This window comes from Ipomoea triloba, chromosome 8 (assembly GCF_003576645.1).
Source record: "Ipomoea triloba cultivar NCNSP0323 chromosome 8, ASM357664v1".
Classification (NCBI taxonomy): Eukaryota; Viridiplantae; Streptophyta; class Magnoliopsida; order Solanales; family Convolvulaceae; genus Ipomoea; species Ipomoea triloba.
This window is the reverse complement of record NC_044923.1, coordinates 3,897,898-3,918,297: the sequence shown is the minus strand read 5'-3', so window position 1 is coordinate 3,918,297 and position 20,400 is coordinate 3,897,898. Positions and strand designations below refer to the sequence as shown.

Genomic DNA, 20,400 nt, shown 5'->3' with positions numbered 1-20,400 from the left:
TGCAATAACTCATAGTATTAACAACATGATATGCACCCCAACAACTCAAATGCTATAGTATAGTAGTATACAGCTTAGTTTCCAAACCAACTGGGGTTTGACGCCCTGTCTCTGAGGAAAACCAAATCTATTGTCTCACAGTGATGTGACCTTCTTCAAGGACTCTCACAGTCTCACCTAAACCAAGACCCCGTCACCCCACTGTCATGACTATTATGTAGAAACCAACCCCATTTTGCATAATGTTGCACTATTCTGAAATGAGTTCATGGGTGTGTGTATAGGATGTTGGACTACATATAATGTAAGCATGACAAGGTAAAATGTGCCAAAAGAAAGACAAGAAAAGTGAGTGGCAGTCAGTCAAAATTCCGCATTCCAACTAATTAACATTTGCTTCAATCATTTGCCTGCTTTTGTCCCATCAAACTAAACAAGAACTGTGAATTAGGTGACCTACCTCATTGACAAAATGCGTGTCACAGGGCATATGTTGGTTATTGAATCCAGGGACCAGTTTCCTCTTTACACACAGCCATGAAAAGGAGCTTGGACTCTAGACTCTAGAGCGTTTTCATTCAAATATACACCCAATNGGGGGGGGGGGGGGGGGGGGGGGGGGGGGAGAGGCAAATCAGGCAATATATATATATATATACCAGAAATGTTAAACTTGATGATGTAAATCAGGTGGTGTTTATGAGGAACCTTAGCTAGCTACCGAGTTTGAAATGTTCTTTTATGAATCTTTCTGCGTGCAAAGGATACTTATCTCGGATATATTGGCGTAGACACTTTTGGTACGAAAAATCTATCCATATGCCATCCTTTCTCACGACAAAGAGACACCTTGAGTTTTTGAATTGGGGATGTCGATCAACCTGGAAACAGTTATACAAATCTCTTTCAGTCCACTAAAGGTAAAAACAGAGTATTCACAACCACTATAAAAGATTATCAAACTGCAAGATTGTTTCATGTCAAAGATAAAGTATCACGTGCCAATTCTAGATATATTAATTGTGTGTGAACAGTCAGTCAATTCAACAGCTGAGTTGGCTAACTCCCTCTCAATGGACAACTCAGCAAAACCCTCTAGCTCCAGCTTGGTTCAGTTGGTTGCAGCTTACAGCTCAGAGGCATTTAAGTCCCAAGCCCGGGAAAGTTAACCAAGGAACAAGCCTACTTGCTATAGATTTAAGGTATGCTCATTCGCTGTCAACTAAATGAGCCTTCACTACCAGCCCAGCTCCAATCTTTATCTTAAGTAAAGTGAATACAAATCAATTCTGTGAACAGCACAACCTCTTTGTCCCTAAGAATATCAACAAATCCCGCTAGGGAATCATAAGGTGGATTCTCTTTTACATGAATCAATTCATCTTTCCTTTCTTCTTTTTTTTCTTTGTTTTTATGTTCATCAGTATCTGATATGATTATCTAATGAACAAAAGTGAAAAGATCATTCCAAATTATAAGGGGTCTGAACACTAAATATCTACTAGTCCTATTAATATTTGAAGGAAAAAAATATATGGTGGACAAAAATAGCATCAATGATGAACTCAACCACTAATGAGATCTGGTTTGTAAAAAACAGTCATCAAAATAGCAACAGGTACTAGATAATATGTTGTTTATTCTCAATAATGAAGTAAACAAATACAACATTTTATTCAGGGTTCTAGAACAGAATTTTTTAAAAATACAAATAAGGCCAAAACTTTTTGTTAACATCTCATCTATAGAACTGTAGGTCTAAAATGCAAGGAGACACCTCATAGTAATTAGGTTAGTTAGAATGGTTATTTAAAATAAAAAAAAAAGGGCTTATTTTTTTATAAAAAAAAAAAAAAAAAGGGCTTGAGCAAACTTGTATGATGTAATCATTGGGATTTTCGTACAAAGTGATAATATTTCTGATAAATGAAGCCGCATACAATTTAGTTATCAAATGCCTTGATGACAAACAAAATGTAATAAGGAATCTCAAGCCTAATCATTTTAACAAGTATAAAGAGGAGGAAATGAAGAGTTTGTTTGTCATTTCAATGAGATAAAAGCATTTTGAAATTGTCAAAAATAAGAAAGCAAAAAGGAAATTGCAAGTCAGAAAGATGTCAAAACAGTGACTTTAAGTTTACTTGATAAATATCATTCCAATTTAGTTGTGATGCTTATATTAGAAGCACCAAACTTGCAAGTGAATAGTAGTAGTTTGACAAGGAACAAGAAATACTATCACAACACATGAAACTGACCATAATTGAATCAAGGCCACATCCAATTTTATCTTCAAAACGAGGATGATAAGCAAGAAGCTTCTCTACCACAATTTTCACATCTTCAGCTGTCAAAAGTTCTCCATCCATGTACCTATCAATAATACAAATAGGGGATCATGATTTATTATTAATAATAATCTCTCTTGAAACAAAACATGATTTAAGTAAACAATTGTTGACAAATTGGACATATCAATAAGATGTCAACCTTCCGTAAATTTAAGATGCAAAGAATAGTCCAAATGAGAGGAGAATGTCTATGATGAAATTCTACTACGAACTTGTAGGTGTGCTATTAAGAAATTATCATTTCATATAACTAACAAATAAAAAGGACAGAGAGACAAAGAAAGAAGCAAACTACAGGTTGACATTGAAGAGGAAAACTGAAGCATCATTGTAATTTAAAGTATTTTTATGTTTTCTCCATTATAGACAATAAGAAAAATGAAGAAGGATTTTGTCCTAAATTGGTAGCTTGAAACAGAAGCATCAAACCAAACAAGTTTTCACTTCCTGCAAGTGCAAGCAGGAAAAAGAAACAGTTTTCAATTGGCCCCTTGACTTCTAAATCAATTGAGACACTAGTTCTTTTTATCTGAACTGTGAGAGAAGTATAATGCAGGAAATTCCACTACATGAAGCGACATCCATGGTTAACTAGAATTAACAGACAAAAATAATGCTGGACAAATGAATGCAGTATTTGTGTGTCTGGTGTGTGGGTGACCACTGAATAAAACCAATTTTAACAAATTTTACTTCAAAGAAGACAAACAAATTTCAAATTTAAGTTCCTTAACTTAGGGAAAAGTTTCATTACATCACACTTTTCCTGAGCTACATGACTTAACAAAAGACGTAACACTGATTTTTATCACTTTAATTTAACTTTGACAAGAGTTTATTAACTTTACATAGGGGCAAAACTATTTTCTGCAAAAATAAACTGAGGGTCTTTCTGAGTCTGAACACAGATTTTCATCCATGAGGAATCCACAATCCATAGGTTAAAGGGGCTTGCTATTTACTCCTGAGCACAAAAATTTTTAAGGCTTGTTGGGTCAATCAGGCATACACAATACAAGTCAAGGTCACGGATGATAGAATTCAAACCACTCCAAACCTAGAACTGTTTCCAAGAAGAAAACCATGCATTCAGTGTATTACCATTAAATCAACCAGGGCACTGAACCACTCCAAACCTAGAACTGTTTCCAAGAAGAAAACCATGCATTCAGTGTATTACCATTAAATCAACCAGGGCATTGAATGTTACTGTTAGTTAAATCAACTCATTAAAGATCATTCTTTGAACCCACTAGTGATGCATGATAGTTGGCATCTTGTGTTCATACTATATTAGGCACCTTTGAGTTCCACATTGTAATACAGCAATAGGATGAAAAAGGATGTTCTTGGAAATGTATAGGCTTGGACTGTTGACAAAATTGACCTTGTATTTTTAAGTCTATTATTGAAGAGTATATGCTAATTTAATTATTATTTTAACAAATTAGCTATATTAGCAAAAGCATCCAGAATTTTCTTTCAATTGTTATGTGACTATAAACTAAGCATTGGTGAAGTCAACAGAAACAATTATTGATAACTATGGAGTGTAAAATATTTCAAGTATCTGAAGTCTTTGTTTATGCAAGAAAAGGTAAACTTTTAATTATCCAAACTACAAGGCAAGACAATTCCTTGATTAGTAAAAAGAAATCCCTTTATCCAATTACACTGTTTAATTATCTTCTTCTTCTCCAACTTGACTACCCGCCTCACAGTCATCCAATGCCATAAAGGAACACTAAGCACTCCAGGGTTGAATTCAGTAGAATATAATCATCCTGCCTTAAAGTATATGCATTGATAAAACGATTATGGCCTATATCATCCGATTAACTATGACGGAAATGTTATCTGTATATGTCACAAAGATTAGACCTGCAAATAACTTGACAGGTTCCGTCTTTTCATTATGAATTCAGTATGTGCACATTCAAGGTAAGTCAGAAACAACGTGCTTGGAGCCATTAACTCTTGAGGTAAATGAATCCATATCCATGATAAAGAGCCTTTAATGTTTCAAGCATGGCAATGCAATCCCAGTCTGAAGTAAATCTAAAATCATTTATTAACTCTTAGGATTCAATCAGATTCATGCATCAAAACTGAGCAGTATGCTTTCCATTTAAATGACAACTTGCTGCTAGACTGCTATGATTCACAATATAAGATGTAAAATAGAACTGCTGTACATTGCATTGGATATAAACATGTTTTTCTTCATGTCCTTCACTAAAATTTAGTACCAGATGAAGAGCATTATAATAATCTTATAGGAGTTCAACGAATCCTTAGGCCTTAGCTATGTTAGCAGTAGTTTTTCAATAAATGTTGAATTGAAAAAGGGAGGGAGATTTGGAGAAACCTATCTGAGTGAAGAATTTCTTTGGTGAGCAAAATGACCGGTTCGATGTCTCTGAGAATCTCCGATTCTTTCGCTTTCCATTTCCGGTAATCCGCGCTGAACCGTCTCAGATACGGCGGCGGACCTTTGGCGCTGAGTACGGCGGTGCTCTGGCTCAGGCTCACAGAAGCTGCGTCGGCGTCTGACTTAATTGACTCGGAGGCGTCGTTGCACCATAGTCGACGATTGAGTAAACCGGAGGTGAGAAGGTGGTGCTGCGGTTGCCGATGGTGGTGGAGGCGGTGGAGCGGTAGACCTCTGAGGAGCAACGGAGCAGCCATTGATGGGGATTTAGGAGCGAACGAACTGAAGTAGCGAAGAGAAGGTAGGAGTAGGACCCACAGAAAAACTTTTTTGGTTTTTTTTTTTTTTTTTAATTTTTTAAATTAAATGATTGAACCGTTCATATTTTCATTTATTATTATTTTTTTTAATTTGGTCTTCAAAAGGAAATTAATTAGGGAGTTGAGCAAAACTACAAAAAATAGGCTGTCCATCGGTTTTCTTATGGTCAGCTGTGGATGGGCCAATTTGCTTCCACAGCCGCCGGAGCTCAAAATCACAACCACCGGAAAAAATCCGGCTCTACTGCTATGGTTACGCCGATGCAGAGCACTGAAAAATCCGACGACGTTATAGGCGACGGCTTATCCGATTATTCATTTAACATTCCCGATGAGTGTTTGGCTGTCATTTTCCAGTCTCTTAACGCCGGCGACCGCAAGCGGTGCTCCCTCGTGTGCCGTCGGTGGCTCCAGATCGAAGGACAGAGCCGGCACCGTCTCTCGCTGCGCGCTCAGACGGAGCTCGCCACCGCGATTCCTTCGATTTTCTCGCGATTCGATTCGGTGACGAAGCTCGCGTTGAAATGCGACCGCAGATCTGTGAGTATCGGCGACGACGCTTTGGTTCTTATTTCGCTTCGATGCCGCAATCTCACTAGGTTAAAGCTGCGGGCGTGCCGGGACCTTACCGACGCCGGGATAGAAGCTTTTGCGAAGAACTGCAACGTTTTGAAGAAGCTTTCCTGTGGATCCTGCAGTTTTGGAGCTAAAGGCATGAACGCCGTATTCGATAACTGCTCGTCTCTCGAGGAATTATCAGTCAAACGGCTGCGCGGTATTGCAAACGGTGCTATGGCCGAGCCAATCGGCCCCGGCGTGGCCGCCGGATCGCTCAGAGTTATTTGCTTAAAGGAGCTTTACAATGGCCAGTGTTTTGGACCGTTAATTACTGGATCGAAGAATTTGAAGACTCTAAAGCTCTTAAGGTGTTCCGGTGATTGGGATAAGATTCTGGAAGCGATTTCCGATCAAATCACCGGCCTAGTTGAGGTTCATGTGGAGAGGCTTCAGGTAACTGACGCTGGCCTTGCTGCAATTTCAAATTGTTCAAATCTTGAGATTTTGCATCTGGTAAAAACTCCCGAATGCACAAATATTGGATTGAAAAATGTTGCTGAACACTGTAAATTCCTCCGGAAACTCCACATTGATGGGTGGAAAACGAATAGGATAAGCGATGAAGGGCTGCTTGCTGTGGCAAATCACTGCCCGAATTTACAGGAACTGGTTTTGATTGGGGTTAATCCGACGCTTGTTAGTTTAGAGAAACTCGCTACGAATTGTCTAAATTTAGAAAGATTAGCTCTCTGTGGGAGCGAGACTGTGGGGGATTCCGAGCTCTCCTGCATTGCTGTGAAATGTATTGCGTTGAAGAAGCTTTGTATTAAGAGTTGCCCCATATCGAACTCGGGAATGGAAGCACTTGCTAGCGGGTGCCCGAGTTTGATCAAAGTGAAGGTTAAGAAATGCAGGCTGGTGACTTCCGAGGCTGCGGATTGGTTGAGGGCTAGTAGGGGTTCGCTTGCTGTGAATTTGGATACGGTTGAGGTGGAGAATAATCCCGATGGGGCTGCTAGCGATGACGGTGTGTCTGAAGCTGGTCAAGAGAACCGGCAGGTGGGTGGCCAAGTTGGCGGTGGTGGTGGTGGTGTTAATATTGCTTCGAACAGTACAAGGAGGTCAAATTCGTTGAGGGCGAGGCTGGGACTTCTAACGGGGAGAAATTTAGTTGCGTGTACGTTCAGAAGGTGGTCAAGCTTTGGCGGGAGTTCCAGGAATAACTAGAGAACCCGAGAAGGAACTGATTGATATGAAATGAAGCAAGAAAGAAGAGCATTCTTGACCTGTTCCAACCATTCTGCCTTTTTAGTTAATTTTTATTTTTAGTCTCTGCATTTCACCTTCATATGCTTCTTTTTTGCCCCTTCCATACATTACATCTCTATGATTAAGAACCGTAGAATGATTCGATAACATATCCACTAAACCAATGCTTATCTTTTCGATGTTATGCCCCTTAAGATCCCGGGTGGATGAGTTTTAAGTGGGCAGTGGTTCTTACTAGTTTTCAATTTCATTCGAGAAACTAGTTATCACAAATTCGTGTGGTGGAGTCGTTTCAGAGTATCTATTTTGATTCGAGAGAATCGAGAGTGGTTTTCAGTGCTGCTTTTCAACCATTAAGCTCATACTGATATTTTGCATCCAATGGATAAAGTGTTCATGGTGCCACCCACATTATGGCATACGTAGTCAAACACACCTGGACATATGTGTTAACAAACTCACCAAATGGTGTATTCAATATATTTCTACTCACTTCAATCTGATCTGTGTACAACATATATATGGGCAGAGGGGAAGGGAAAAGTCTGGACTGAACTGCCCAAGACTGAGCTGCCCAAGACTATACAAAGCTCAAGAATACACATAGCTCAAGGAGAATAGTACTCTAACACTACTGATGTTATTTTATCTTCTAACACTCCCCCTCAAGTTGGAGCGTAGATGTTAATCATGCCCAACTTGTTACACAAATAACTAACTCGAGTCCCAGTTAGGGCCTTTGTGAATAGATCCCCGAGTTGTTCTCCGGTCTTCACAAATCCGGTGGAGATTAACCCCTGTTGTATCTTTTCACGAACAAAGTGGCAGTCAATCTCTATGTGCTTGGTTCGTTCATGAAAAACTGGATTTGATGCAATGTGAAGGGCTGCTTGATTATCACACCACAACTTTGCAGGAATTGGAGCTTTGAAACCAGACTCATTCAAGAGGTTGTTTATCCACATTACTTCACATGTTGATTGCGCCATTGCTCTATATTCAGACTCTGCACTAGAACGAGAAACCACAGTCTGCTTCTTACTCTTCCATGAAACTAGATTTCCTCCAAAGAGAATACAATATCCAGTTGTTGATCTACGATCTTCCTTGGATCCTGCCCAATCAGCATCAGAAAAACACTCAATCTTTGTGTGACCATGATTCTTATAAAGAATTCCATGTCCTGGTGCTCCCTTTAAGTAACACAAAATATGTTCAACAGCTGCCCAATGATCAGTAGTCGGAGATGCCATGTACTGGCTCAATACGCTAACTGGGTATGCAATATCTGGACGGGTTACTGTCAAGTAGTTTAGTTTCCCAACTAATCTTCTGTACCTTTCAGGATCTTCAAACAATTCCCCTTCCTTTGACAGTTGTATGTTTGGTATCATTGGAGTAGTGTATGGTTTGGCACCCAGTTTTCCTGTTTCAGAGAGTAAGTCAAGTACATATTTTCGTTGAGATAGTAGTATACCTGTTTTACTCCTCATAACTTCAATACCCAGAAAATATTTCAGTGGTCCCAAGTCTTTTGTTTGAAACTGACTATGAAGAAATGATTTAAGAGATGAAATCCCTTCAATGTCACTTCCTGTAATGACAATGTCATCCACATAAACCACTAGCCAGATAATGCCAGTTTTGGACCATTTGTAAAACATGGAGTGATCTGATTTTCCTTTTATCATCCCAAAGCTTTCAACAGCTTGACTAAATTTTCCAAACCATGCACGTGGACTTTGTTTTAGCCCATATAATGATCGACGAAGTTTGCATACTTTCCCAGACTCCCCCTGAGCAACAAACCCAGGAGGTTGCTCCATGTAAACCTCTTCATTAAGATCTCCATGCAGAAAGGCATTCTTAATATCAAGCTGATGCAGATGCCAGTCATGAATAGCCGCCATTGAGATAAGTATCCTGACAGAAGTAAGCTTAGCAACAGGAGAAAATGTGTCAGAATAATCAATTCCATAAGTTTGAGCATATCCTTTAGCCACAAGACGAGCTTTCAACCAAGCAACGGATCCATCGGAATTGACTTTTACAGTAAACACCCATTTACACCCAATAGGTCTTTTACCTGTAGGTATAGTCACCAGCTCCCAAGTACCGTTTTGATCCAGAGCATTCATCTCTTCAATCATAGCTTGTCGCCACCCAGGATGGGATAAGGCTTCTTTAACGGTTTTAGGAGTAGAAATAGAATCAAGGGAAGCAATAAAGGAACAGGATGCAGGGGAGATCCGATCATAGGATACAAGAGAGGATATAGGATAAGTACAACTGCGTTTACCTTTCCGGAGAGCAATTGGTCCGTCATCTTCCAAGATTGGATCAGACAACAAAGAGGTGGTTTCGGGGCATTGAGTTGGCACCGAGTCAGGAAGGGAAGCAGGAGGCAGAGCTGGAGCAGTTGTGTTAGTACGGGGTCGACGAGAATACACTTGTAGGACAGGAGGAGTAGGAACAGAGTTAGGGACAGTAGGAGTAGAGTTGGAGAGAGAGGTCGTGACAGTGTACATCAAGATGTCATTCCTGTCTTCCGGATGGATAGCATCCGGAGAAAAAGGAAAGAAAGGAACATCCTCATGAAAAGTGACATTGATGGAAACAAGATATCGACCAAGTTCAGGAGAGTAACACTTGTATCCTCTTTGCACACGAGAATAACCAAGGAATACACATTTTAAAGATTTTGGATCTAACTTGGTGATATTGGGACGAACATCCCGAACAAAACACACACAACCAAATATACGTGGGTCAACCGAAAACAAAGATTTAGATGGAAACAAAAGATGGTAAGGTGTTTTCCCATTCAACACCACAGAAGGCATGCGATTGATCAAGAAACATGCCGTGGAAACANTTACATCTCTATGATTAAGAACCGTAGAATGATTCGATAACATATCCACTAAACCAATGCTTATCTTTTCGATGTTATGCCCCTTAAGATCCCGGGTGGATGAGTTTTAAGTGGGCAGTGGTTCTTACTAGTTTTCAATTTCATTCGAGAAACTAGTTATCACAAATTCGTGTGGTGGAGTCGTTTCAGAGTATCTATTTTGATTCGAGAGAATCGAGAGTGGTTTTCAGTGCTGCTTTTCAACCATTAAGCTCATACTGATATTTTGCATCCAATGGATAAAGTGTTCATGGTGCCACCCACATTATGGCATACGTAGTCAAACACACCTGGACATATGTGTTAACAAACTCACCAAATGGTGTATTCAATATATTTCTACTCACTTCAATCTGATCTGTGTACAACATATATATGGGCAGAGGGGAAGGGAAAAGTCTGGACTGAACTGCCCAAGACTGAGCTGCCCAAGACTATACAAAGCTCAAGAATACACATAGCTCAAGGAGAATAGTACTCTAACACTACTGATGTTATTTTATCTTCTAACACTCCCCCTCAAGTTGGAGCGTAGATGTTAATCATGCCCAACTTGTTACACAAATAACTAACTCGAGTCCCAGTTAGGGCCTTTGTGAATAGATCCCCGAGTTGTTCTCCGGTCTTCACAAATCCGGTGGAGATTAACCCCTGTTGTATCTTTTCACGAACAAAGTGGCAGTCAATCTCTATGTGCTTGGTTCGTTCATGAAAAACTGGATTTGATGCAATGTGAAGGGCTGCTTGATTATCACACCACAACTTTGCAGGAATTGGAGCTTTGAAACCAGACTCATTCAAGAGGTTGTTTATCCACATTACTTCACATGTTGATTGCGCCATTGCTCTATATTCAGACTCTGCACTAGAACGAGAAACCACAGTCTGCTTCTTACTCTTCCATGAAACTAGATTTCCTCCAAAGAGAATACAATATCCAGTTGTTGATCTACGATCTTCCTTGGATCCTGCCCAATCAGCATCAGAAAAACACTCAATCTTTGTGTGACCATGATTCTTATAAAGAATTCCATGTCCTGGTGCTCCCTTTAAGTAACACAAAATATGTTCAACAGCTGCCCAATGATCAGTAGTCGGAGATGCCATGTACTGGCTCAATACGCTAACTGGGTATGCAATATCTGGACGGGTTACTGTCAAGTAGTTTAGTTTCCCAACTAATCTTCTGTACCTTTCAGGATCTTCAAACAATTCCCCTTCCTTTGACAGTTGTATGTTTGGTATCATTGGAGTAGTGTATGGTTTGGCACCCAGTTTTCCTGTTTCAGAGAGTAAGTCAAGTACATATTTTCGTTGAGATAGTAGTATACCTGTTTTACTCCTCATAACTTCAATACCCAGAAAATATTTCAGTGGTCCCAAGTCTTTTGTTTGAAACTGACTATGAAGAAATGATTTAAGAGATGAAATCCCTTCAATGTCACTTCCTGTAATGACAATGTCATCCACATAAACCACTAGCCAGATAATGCCAGTTTTGGACCATTTGTAAAACATGGAGTGATCTGATTTTCCTTTTATCATCCCAAAGCTTTCAACAGCTTGACTAAATTTTCCAAACCATGCACGTGGACTTTGTTTTAGCCCATATAATGATCGACGAAGTTTGCATACTTTCCCAGACTCCCCCTGAGCAACAAACCCAGGAGGTTGCTCCATGTAAACCTCTTCATTAAGATCTCCATGCAGAAAGGCATTCTTAATATCAAGCTGATGCAGATGCCAGTCATGAATAGCCGCCATTGAGATAAGTATCCTGACAGAAGTAAGCTTAGCAACAGGAGAAAATGTGTCAGAATAATCAATTCCATAAGTTTGAGCATATCCTTTAGCCACAAGACGAGCTTTCAACCAAGCAACGGATCCATCGGAATTGACTTTTACAGTAAACACCCATTTACACCCAATAGGTCTTTTACCTGTAGGTATAGTCACCAGCTCCCAAGTACCGTTTTGATCCAGAGCATTCATCTCTTCAATCATAGCTTGTCGCCACCCAGGATGGGATAAGGCTGCTTTAACGGTTTTAGGAGTAGAAATAGAATCAAGGGAAGCAATAAAGGAACAGGATACAGGGGAGATCCGATCATAGGATACAAGAGAGGATATAGGATAAGTACAACTGCGTTTACCTTTCCGGAGAGCAATTGGTCCGTCATCTTCCAAGATTGGATCAGACAACAAAGAGGTGGTTTCGGGGCATTGAGTTGGCACCGAGTCAGGAAGGGAAGCAGGAGGCAGAGCTGGAGCAGTTGTGTTAGTACGGGGTCGACGAGAATACACTTGTAGGACAGGAGGAGTAGGAACAGAGTTAGGGACAGTAGGAGTAGAGTTGGAGAGAGAGGTCGTGACAGTGTACATCAAGATGTCATTCCTGTCTTCCGGATGGATAGCATCCGGAGAAAAAGGAAAGAAAGGAACATCCTCATGAAAAGTGACATTGATGGAAACAAGATATCGACCAAGTTCAGGAGAGTAACACTTGTATCCTCTTTGCACACGAGAATAACCAAGGAATACACATTTTAAAGATTTTGGATCTAACTTGGTGATATTGGGACGAACATCCCGAACAAAACACACACAACCAAATATACGTGGGTCAACCGAAAACAAAGATTTAGATGGAAACAAAAGATGGTAAGGTGTTTTCCCATTCAACACCACAGAAGGCATGCGATTGATCAAGAAACATGCCGTGGAAACANCAGTCCCTCCTCAAATGTCCAGGCTTATGGCAATAATGGCACACGATACCACCGGAGGTGTGCCCTTGGAAATTACCTTTGTTCGGATGACGACTAACAAGAGCACTGCTTGGTGGAAGACCAAGGATACTTGGTTGTGGTATACTTGGTTGTGAGTGCTCCGATCGAATAAGCCGTGGGAAGATGTCGGCCAGGGTAGGAATTTCAGAGTGACTGAGAATAGAAGACCTGGCAGTGTCGAATTCAGAGGGAAGTCCTGCCAAGAAACTCATAACCGCCATTTGGTCTCGTTGTTTTTGTTGTTCTTTGATATCAGCAGTAAATGGCATAAGCTTATTGAGTGCTTCATATGTTCTCTTAAATTCCATAAAATATGCAGTGAGGGACAAACTATGTTTCTCTGCACGATAAAAGGACTTACAGACATCATAGATACGGGTGATATTCCCTTTTCCAGAGTACAAGTATTCTAAATAATCCATGAGGTCTTTAACAGTTTCACAATGACTAATGAATCCAATAATACTATCATCAATAGAATTCCGAATTTGTAAAAACAAACGTGCATCATCCCGCACCCAAGTATTATCTTGTTTAGTCACAAATTTAGTTAGGTGCTCCTCTTTTCCCAAACTAGTAAGGTAAAGCTTAATAACCTGACTCCACTCCAAGTAATTAGAATCAGTAAGTTTACTGTCTGTGATTTTGGAAGTAACTGGAACAATATCAGATATGACAAGAGACTTATTTTCAGCCATACCCACAAAAACAGATCAGAAACAGAGATGAAAATACCCAGAAATATGGAGCCTCAGGAGATACGAAGGAACCTGAAGAGAGCAAATATTTTCGGAGCGACAATGGTCCAAACCAAGTCCAGATATGAAGTCACAGGGCTTGGGCGACACTGGAACTGCAAGCCGGAAAATTTTCCGGCAGCCGGAGAAGCCGCACGCGCCGGCGCGTGGGAGCGGTGGCCGAAGGTGACGGTGGCGCGTGAGCTTCACGCGCTGGCCGGACTGCTTCCGAACTCTCCAGTCGTGGTCGCCTGACGCCGGCGAACCTTTCTGAATGGGTGGTGATGATGGTGGAGCAAGGAAGAAGAGGAAGAAAAAAAAATTTTCTTTGGCAGTGAAAGGAAACTGCTTTCTGCAGTGGGGAGAGGAAGAAGAAGGAAGCTGGAGGAAGGAGCTTCAAGAGTTTCTCATGGCTCTGATACCATGTTAACAAACTCACCAAATGGTGTATTCAATATATTTCTACTCACTTCAATCTGATCTGTGTACAACATATATATGGGCAGAGGGGAAGGGAAAAGTCTGGACTGAACTGCCCAAGACTGAGCTGCCCAAGACTATACAAAGCTCAAGAATACACATAGCTCAAGGAGAATAGTACTCTAACACTACTGATGTTATTTTATCTTCTAACAATATGAAAGCCATAGGAATATCGAAGCATGCTTCTAGCGATTGTAAGCAGTAAGCTACAAGTTTCGTTCTTTTATAGTTTAAATATATTACTCTCCGAGTGAACTGATATTTCGTACTCAATTCAGGTGGTTGGCTACCAAGACAATTATAGAAGTGGACGATGAAAGAGTGAAGTGATCTCTTTTCTTCTACACAGCTGCGTATGAGCGTATCTGGATTTAATGGTTTCAAAACGAAGTCTGATCATTTGGTAGGCCAAACCAGCCTCTCTTTGTCTTTTAATTGCTTCCCATTACTGGGCAAGGGTCCATGAAAATCCGTTCATCTTTGTGCATTGTGTGGGGAATTCTCCTTGGTTGGTAACACAACAGGAGGAGAAGGAAGGGTCGATTTTCGGGTTGGTTGACAATTTGGCATGTTTAGATGTATGTATTTTGGTCATCATCACAGAGCTTTTGTTCATGAACATTTAACATAGCTCTGCTGAATCTTGTTCTTTCATGAACTTCCAACTGTGAAATTGCTTTTTTTGGTTCTCATTTGTAGCATCTGTTATTTGTTAACTGTAAAATGTATTTGCCATGAAAATTCTGAATTCTGAAAAAAAAAAAGTTTGCTATTTGCACTGAATCATATACACAATAATCATACATGGATCCAAGAACACCATATGTCTGATTAAATTGATTTTTGATCAATCAAGAATGTAGTTACTACTGAATTGAATGGAGAGAGGTTTACTTCATTCACTTTGTATAAGGATTCCAAATTCTTGGACTAAAGTATATGGTCAAAGAAGATGTTTTGATACAAAAAGAAAAAGAAATAATCACAAATGTAATGCTCAGTTTATTTGTATGCTCTCTCCTCCTGTGCTGAATTGGCATGCAGATTTGGGTTCAGAATCGGGGCTTAGTAATGGGGAGGCGGATAAGCTCCGGCAGCTGGCGGCGGCGGATACACACCCAAGGATGGTGGAGGGTTTTGGTAATGTTCGTTCGCCGGCGCTGGCGGCCATGGACTTCCACTCGACCAAACTGTAAATAACATTAATCAATAACATATTAATCATGTTACCAGAATGATAACAAGGTTACAAATTCTACTCGCGATCTTTTTAGTTTGATTTATGCAAATTTTTAAAGTGATTATATGTTTTTTTTGTTGACCATATGTGTAATTCAATTATCAGTTTAGACTTTTAGTTAGCTTCAATTTTTTTGTCACACTACAAAAGGGATGTACCTGGGGGATAGACACCGGGGGCGTGAGGAGGTTGCGGAGGATAACCACCGGCAGGGGTGGCGGCGGGTGGTGGTGGGTAGGCGGCACCGGGTGGTGGCGGGTAGGCGGCACCGGGCGGGGCATACGGGTAGGTAGGATAAGAAGATGAGTGAGTTTGAGGGGGATAAGGGGCAGGCACATATGGCTCGGAGTTAGAAGAGTAGGTGGGACAATGAACCGGAGCAGCCGAAGCCGCCGCCGCCGGCGGAGGATATGGAACCGGAGCTGCTAAACTTGAAGAGAAAAGAAATGGCATTTGACTTGGTAGATTAGGATTAGGATTAAGATTAGGGTTAGGATTGGGATTGGGATTGGGATTGGGATTGGGAGGATAAGAAGTTGGGACTGCAGGATTGCCAGGAGGAGGAAAGGCGGTGGCAGCAGCCGGTGCAGGGTAGCTGGTGGCGGCGGCGGCGGCGGCCGGAGAAGGGTGTACGCCATTGTAGGGTAAGACAGTGGAAAGGGTAGAATTTGGGGTTGTATATAATGGTACCTGAGCCTGAGGGCAATCCAAACTCTCCCCAGAACTACCTGTATACAAATACCATCATAGTTCAAAAATAATGGAAACCAAAACAAAACAAAAGGAAGATGGTAAAGCGCATACCGGTTTGGTTTGCAGGGATTGGTGTAAAAGGAGCAGCACCCATGGTGTAAATATTGCAGAAAATATGAATTTAGGTGAATGAGTTTAAGAGTATTTAAAGAAATGAAGCCAAGATGGAGCAATTGTTCCATGTGTAAGAGTTGACTTGAAGCCTATTTGCCAGCAAAATAAGGACAAAAACCGTGTTGTAAAACACGTCTAGTCAACTGAAGAAAGAGATAAGAAAAATGGGCAATTCTTTGAATTGTACCAACAACTTGTAGTAGACTAGTTAGTAGTGGCATGTGCAATCTAAGATGAGGGTAATGCTTTTTGACTTGGTAAGAGCGATTTATTCTAGAAGATGGAGGGCCTAGGCTCAACCCTAGTCATTTTACATTCCTTGCAAGACTAGGCTTCAAAGTTGGGCCTGGGTCCAGTACTACCCCAAGAAAATACATGAATGTATAGTTCATTGAATATATCTACAAAAATATCTCTTCTTTTGTTCTTTTGGATAGCAAAAAAATCCACAATCATTATTTGAAGATATACATTAAGTAAATTATATTTGCATGTATTAATCTACAAATCATACATCAAAAAAGTAAATCACACAACAAACTCAATTGAAAAAGTATCAATTAGAATCAATCTTGTCAATTTTATTAAGTATGAGTCATGCTCCACTCAACTCTACTGCCCCTTTCAAAACTTTTTTTACTCATGATTCATAACAGTTAGGTAGAGGTGCATAATCTTAAATTATCATCCGCCCACATAATTAACAAAATTAAAGAATTAAAAAAAAAAAAAAAAAAAAAACAGACAACAATTGAATACCTAATTACCTAAATTATTGATTGATGGAATATAATTTGTCTGCTGCTATTTCTTGTTCTATCCTGCTAATAATAGCAACCACCTAATTTAAAGCACAAAACACACCAAAAGCCATTGACTCATATACAGAGAACCTGAATCCCTTCAGCAAAAAGTTAACATTAATTTCATCTAGCATTAGATACAGATACTAAGAATAAAGAGCATATATAGTGAGAACAACTCCAACTAAGTTGATCAACTTGTTAATTTGATAATCATAAAATTTCAAGTTTGATCCCCATGAGTGACCTTATTGATTTGAACCAGTACTATAAGCAACTAGGCGAGTTTACACCCAATACACACCAACAAAAAAAGACATACATAGTAGAAATGCTTAGAGAATTGAAAGGTTCTTGCTATTATTAGTAGATGAAAGTGCAGTACACATAAAGAAGAAAGCAGCAGCATTGCAGCCATTCACAGCTGCGGAATGACAAGCGTATGTGCATAATCAGACAATGCTAAACAATAATCTGTCTTTTTTGGTTTTCGTTTTAACTTTGAATGCCAGGAATAAATAGAGCACAGTATATACAAAAGATCAGTATCAATGCAACCCCTTGAATCAGGGCACATCTATCTCTGATTGAAATGATTTCTGTGGTTCAGTGCGCCTAGGAGAAAGGTACTTAAACCCATGACGCCTGGGGCGCTTTTGCCTTCGTCATTCCACTGCTGAAAACTCGAGGAGTATTCAAGAACTGCTGCCGTTGTTTCTAATCTTCTTGGCAGGAGTGCGTCTCATAGCCTTCACTCCAAATGGACTATCCTTGCTCTGCATCAATCAAATGTGCGACAGATTAGCAACAAAAGATAACAAATGTGTAATGTGCTTTGTTGCAGTTGGTGTTCACTTACCACTGTGCAGGTGCCTTGTCTGACATGGCATACAGGGTAGTCATGAGGGCAGCAACTGTAGTGGTCCTCACAGCAAACCGCGCTTTCTAGAGGGCAGCATCCCCATGCAAAGCAGTAGCTACCATACTGGAAGACACAGCAGCAGGTGGTGCTAGTAGGGCACTCGTTGTAATTATCACACATGTTGGGGGGACTGACTGGAGATGGAGGAGATGGACCGGGGTTGGGTGGATTTTCGCCTGTCTTGGTTGGGTAAGAAGGCTCTATCGCGATACCACACAAACCATTTTTGTCTTTCACATTGCGCTGCATCCTCAAATAGCCTTTCTCTCCCCAGGATGCAGCCCATGAGTTCTTAACAATCCAATAATCTACGCCATTTTCTGTACCATATCCAACAGCAGTCACACCGTGGTCCAGGTCTGTTCCACATGATCCAGTAAATATACCCTGGAATCGAATTAAAAATCAATCAGCTACTCCAAACAGACCATTGAAAGTAGAAAGAGAATTAATGTAGGGTTTTTTTCATTTTAGTGAATGTATCAGTGAGAAAGAGTCGTCATTAGAAAGATTATCTGTTCACAAATTAGAACACTGGACAAAAAACTGCCACATCATAAATTTTGATCATGCAACTCTATAGCAAAAGGTGAAATGGTTATCCATTTGTTTTAAAAAATTAGCGTTATATATTAATATATAGGGTCCGGTCCATATGCAGTTTTCTGTAATGTTATGAAGTGCAATATTACCGATGAATAGAGTTGGAAGTCTCTGCCACCAGCTTCAATGGCAACACTAACTGGCTGGCCTGCAACTGCCTCTTTTAGTGCCGCCTCATCATAAGGAGTAACATCCTCATACCCATCAATAGAAACGACCTTAGCATTTTTCTGCAGGGAGAAATTACAGAATTAAAGTTAGGAATTTTAATAGCAATTCATTTATTTTACCATAGTTTTTTTTCCTGATAAACAGCGCAAGATGTGATTACTGACCCTTGTTTGATCACACCTTCCATCCCTACCAGTGTAGGGGTAATCTGCCTCAGTATCAATACCACCATTCTTGATGATGAACTCGAAGGCATAGTCCATTAGACCACCATTGCAGCCTTCGTTATATGATGTATCACAATCCACAAGCTCCTGTTCAGACAATGAGATCAATTCACCAGTCACGATCTGGTTTATACCTTCCACAGCAGCAATGGTTGAGAATGCCCAGCAACTCCCTATTCAATGTCAAATCAATTAATGCACATAAACCATAAATGACAACATCCAAACTAATCAAATTGCACCCCGCCAATCAACTACAAGTCTACAAGTAGAAGTTTTCACTTCCTGTTTACGTATTTTACTGCATAAACTTCTCTATTGGATCTTAGTATTCTGGGTTGTGCTAAAAAGGCCACAAACAGGAAAGCACAAGGTCCATACAAAGTAAGAACAAAGAATGGTGGGCGGGCACTACTTTTTACAGAAACTACACACATGATAAGATTCCTTCCCTCTTCTACAGATAAAGGTACTCAGTATTTAATACACTTAACATTTTTTTTATAACTTAGCTAATCCTAAGTCTCAAGAACCTGTGAGTCCCCATCAATCCCCATGATCCCACCACTGCCTGTAACCTATACACTCTTAAGTACAAGGGAACTTCATTTCCTCTTCTTAGTGGGATTCAAACCCCCCACACAGCCGCTGGAGCAAGACTTGCACTAACATTTTTTTGTTTACTATGGACCTACACCTACTCATCATCAGTTATGATAATATTTAAAAAGGCAAAAAAATATCTTTTATTTGGAACAGTAACGCATCACCTAACAATGTTATTATAAGCACCTGAAACAAAATCAAAATATAAATGCAAATATAAATATACAGAATAACAGTTTTTCTTATAGAATCATCGAAATTCATCATAGGTTGATCCTATAACTTCTTAAGCATAATTCACTTTTTCTCTAACCCGGCTGAGATCTCATCTGTTCCTTTTGATAATTTTAACCTTACAGTATTAGCAAGTTGAAGATAATATTAATCCATTTTTAGTTCAATTTTACACTCCAAAAGCTAATACAAAATCAACTTGCCACTACTTTTACGGATTTGGTCCAACCAACGAGCACCAGGTAGTATGCACAAGTATTTTATAAAACTACTAGAATAAATAAATAATTATAATATTAGATAAAATATACTAGAAAGATGAGAAGGCATATATACCACAGCTTCCTTGATCTTTGACTTCGGCGACGGCACCTTTCTCTCTCCAGTCAATGGAGTCCGGCAAGCTGCCGCCGACCTTGGGAGCATACCGCCGATCGCTTTTCGTCTTAGCGATTCTCCGGCGAGCATCGGTTTTGGCGCCGAGGTAAGTTGACCGGTACTCCTCGTTGGTGAGATCAGCGAATCTGTTCAGTCCGAGCTTGTAGGACCGGTCTTCCCGGCTGTTCTGCTCGTCGATGTACCTGAGATTATCCTTGAAGATCTCAAACCTCTTATCCTTCTCTCCGCCGAGGCCGTTGTACGATTTGCCGTGCTCCACTAGCCACGACTCGTACAACGCCATCACTTCCTCGTCGGTCCGGCTCAGGCCTTTCGCCGGATGCTCCTCGTCGTAGGTTATGATCGACATGTCCGTCGCCGTCGCCGCCGCCGACGAGACGGCGGCGAGGACAAAAAGGGAAAGGATCAGAAGCTTAGCCATGGAGAGGATAGTGTAATCACAGTTGTGGAGAGGGAATAGGAATGACTGAATG

General features: G+C 40.4%; 4 protein-coding genes and 1 long non-coding RNA gene across 6 annotated transcripts; 2 read left to right on the top strand and 3 right to left on the bottom strand.

Moving 5' to 3' along the window:
• Positions 1-634: 634 nt before the first annotated feature.
• Positions 635-5,100, bottom strand: LOC116026864 (protein DCL, chloroplastic-like). The gene is made up of 3 exons (XM_031268288.1): positions 4,723-5,100; positions 2,262-2,376; positions 635-881 (listed from the first exon to the last, which is right to left on the bottom strand). The coding sequence occupies exons 1-3, from the start codon at positions 5,040-5,042 to the stop codon at positions 714-716; spliced, it is 603 nt and encodes a 200-aa protein (XP_031124148.1). The 5' UTR covers positions 5,043-5,100; the 3' UTR covers positions 635-713.
• Positions 5,101-5,225: 125 nt separating this feature from the next.
• On the top strand, positions 5,226-7,273 carry LOC116026701 (F-box protein At1g47056-like). The gene has a single exon (XM_031268066.1). The coding sequence runs from the start codon at positions 5,283-5,285 to the stop codon at positions 6,888-6,890; it is 1,608 nt and encodes a 535-aa protein (XP_031123926.1). The 5' UTR covers positions 5,226-5,282; the 3' UTR covers positions 6,891-7,273.
• Positions 7,274-14,007: 6,734 nt separating this feature from the next.
• Positions 14,008-14,549, top strand: LOC116026703. The gene is made up of 2 exons (XR_004099878.1): positions 14,008-14,049; positions 14,134-14,549. It is a non-coding gene; the product is annotated as an uncharacterized LOC116026703 (long non-coding RNA).
• A 60-nt stretch (positions 14,550-14,609) lies between these two features.
• LOC116026702 (vegetative cell wall protein gp1-like) lies at positions 14,610-16,038 on the bottom strand. 2 transcript variants are annotated; one of them, XM_031268068.1, is made up of 4 exons: positions 15,900-16,038; positions 15,607-15,823; positions 15,254-15,558; positions 14,610-15,045 (listed from the first exon to the last, which is right to left on the bottom strand). In XM_031268068.1, exons 1-4 carry the CDS (start codon positions 15,940-15,942, stop codon positions 14,921-14,923), a joined length of 690 nt encoding a protein of 229 aa, XP_031123928.1. In that variant the 5' UTR covers positions 15,943-16,038; the 3' UTR covers positions 14,610-14,920. The 2 variants fall into 2 exon arrangements, with proteins under 2 accessions (XP_031123928.1, XP_031123927.1); XM_031268067.1 differs by having other exon boundaries at positions 15,254-15,823.
• A 1,059-nt stretch (positions 16,039-17,097) lies between these two features.
• LOC116027276 (low-temperature-induced cysteine proteinase-like) lies at positions 17,098-20,400 on the bottom strand. The gene is made up of 5 exons (XM_031268793.1): positions 19,865-20,400; positions 18,626-18,861; positions 18,380-18,520; positions 17,625-18,074; positions 17,098-17,541 (listed from the first exon to the last, which is right to left on the bottom strand). The coding sequence occupies exons 1-5, from the start codon at positions 20,346-20,348 to the stop codon at positions 17,461-17,463; spliced, it is 1,392 nt and encodes a 463-aa protein (XP_031124653.1). The 5' UTR covers positions 20,349-20,400; the 3' UTR covers positions 17,098-17,460.

Bases quoted from the DNA above. Each gene is read 5' to 3' on its own strand.
- LOC116026864 (XM_031268288.1), bottom strand. From the start codon at position 5,042: ATGGCTGCTCCGTTGCTCCTCAGAGGTCTACCGCTCCACCGCCTCCAC. The intron at 2,377-4,722 runs GTTTCTCCAAAT...TATTATTGATAG, and splicing joins GAAATTCTTCACTCAGATAG to GTACATGGATGGAGAACTTT. The intron at 882-2,261 runs GTCAGTTTCATG...AACTGTTTCCAG, and splicing joins GTGGCCTTGATTCAATTATG to GTTGATCGACATCCCCAATT.
- LOC116026701 (XM_031268066.1), top strand. From the start codon at position 5,283: ATGGGCCAATTTGCTTCCACAGCCGCCGGAGCTCAAAATCACAACCAC.
- LOC116026702 (XM_031268067.1), bottom strand. From the start codon at position 15,942: ATGGGTGCTGCTCCTTTTACACCAATCCCTGCAAACCAAACCG. The intron at 15,824-15,899 runs GTATGCGCTTTA...ATTTGTATACAG, and splicing joins AATCCCTGCAAACCAAACCG to GTAGTTCTGGGGAGAGTTTG. The intron at 15,046-15,253 runs GTACATCCCTTT...TGTTATTTACAG, and splicing joins CCCCGGTGTCTATCCCCCAG to TTTGGTCGAGTGGAAGTCCA.
- LOC116027276 (XM_031268793.1), bottom strand. From the start codon at position 20,348: ATGGCTAAGCTTCTGATCCTTTCCCTTTTTGTCCTCGCCGCCGTCTCG. The intron at 18,862-19,864 runs GTATATATGCCT...GACATTGAATAG, and splicing joins CAAAGATCAAGGAAGCTGTG to GGAGTTGCTGGGCATTCTCA. The intron at 17,542-17,624 runs GTAAGTGAACAC...TGATTGATGCAG, and splicing joins GACAAGGCACCTGCACAGTG to AGCAAGGATAGTCCATTTGG.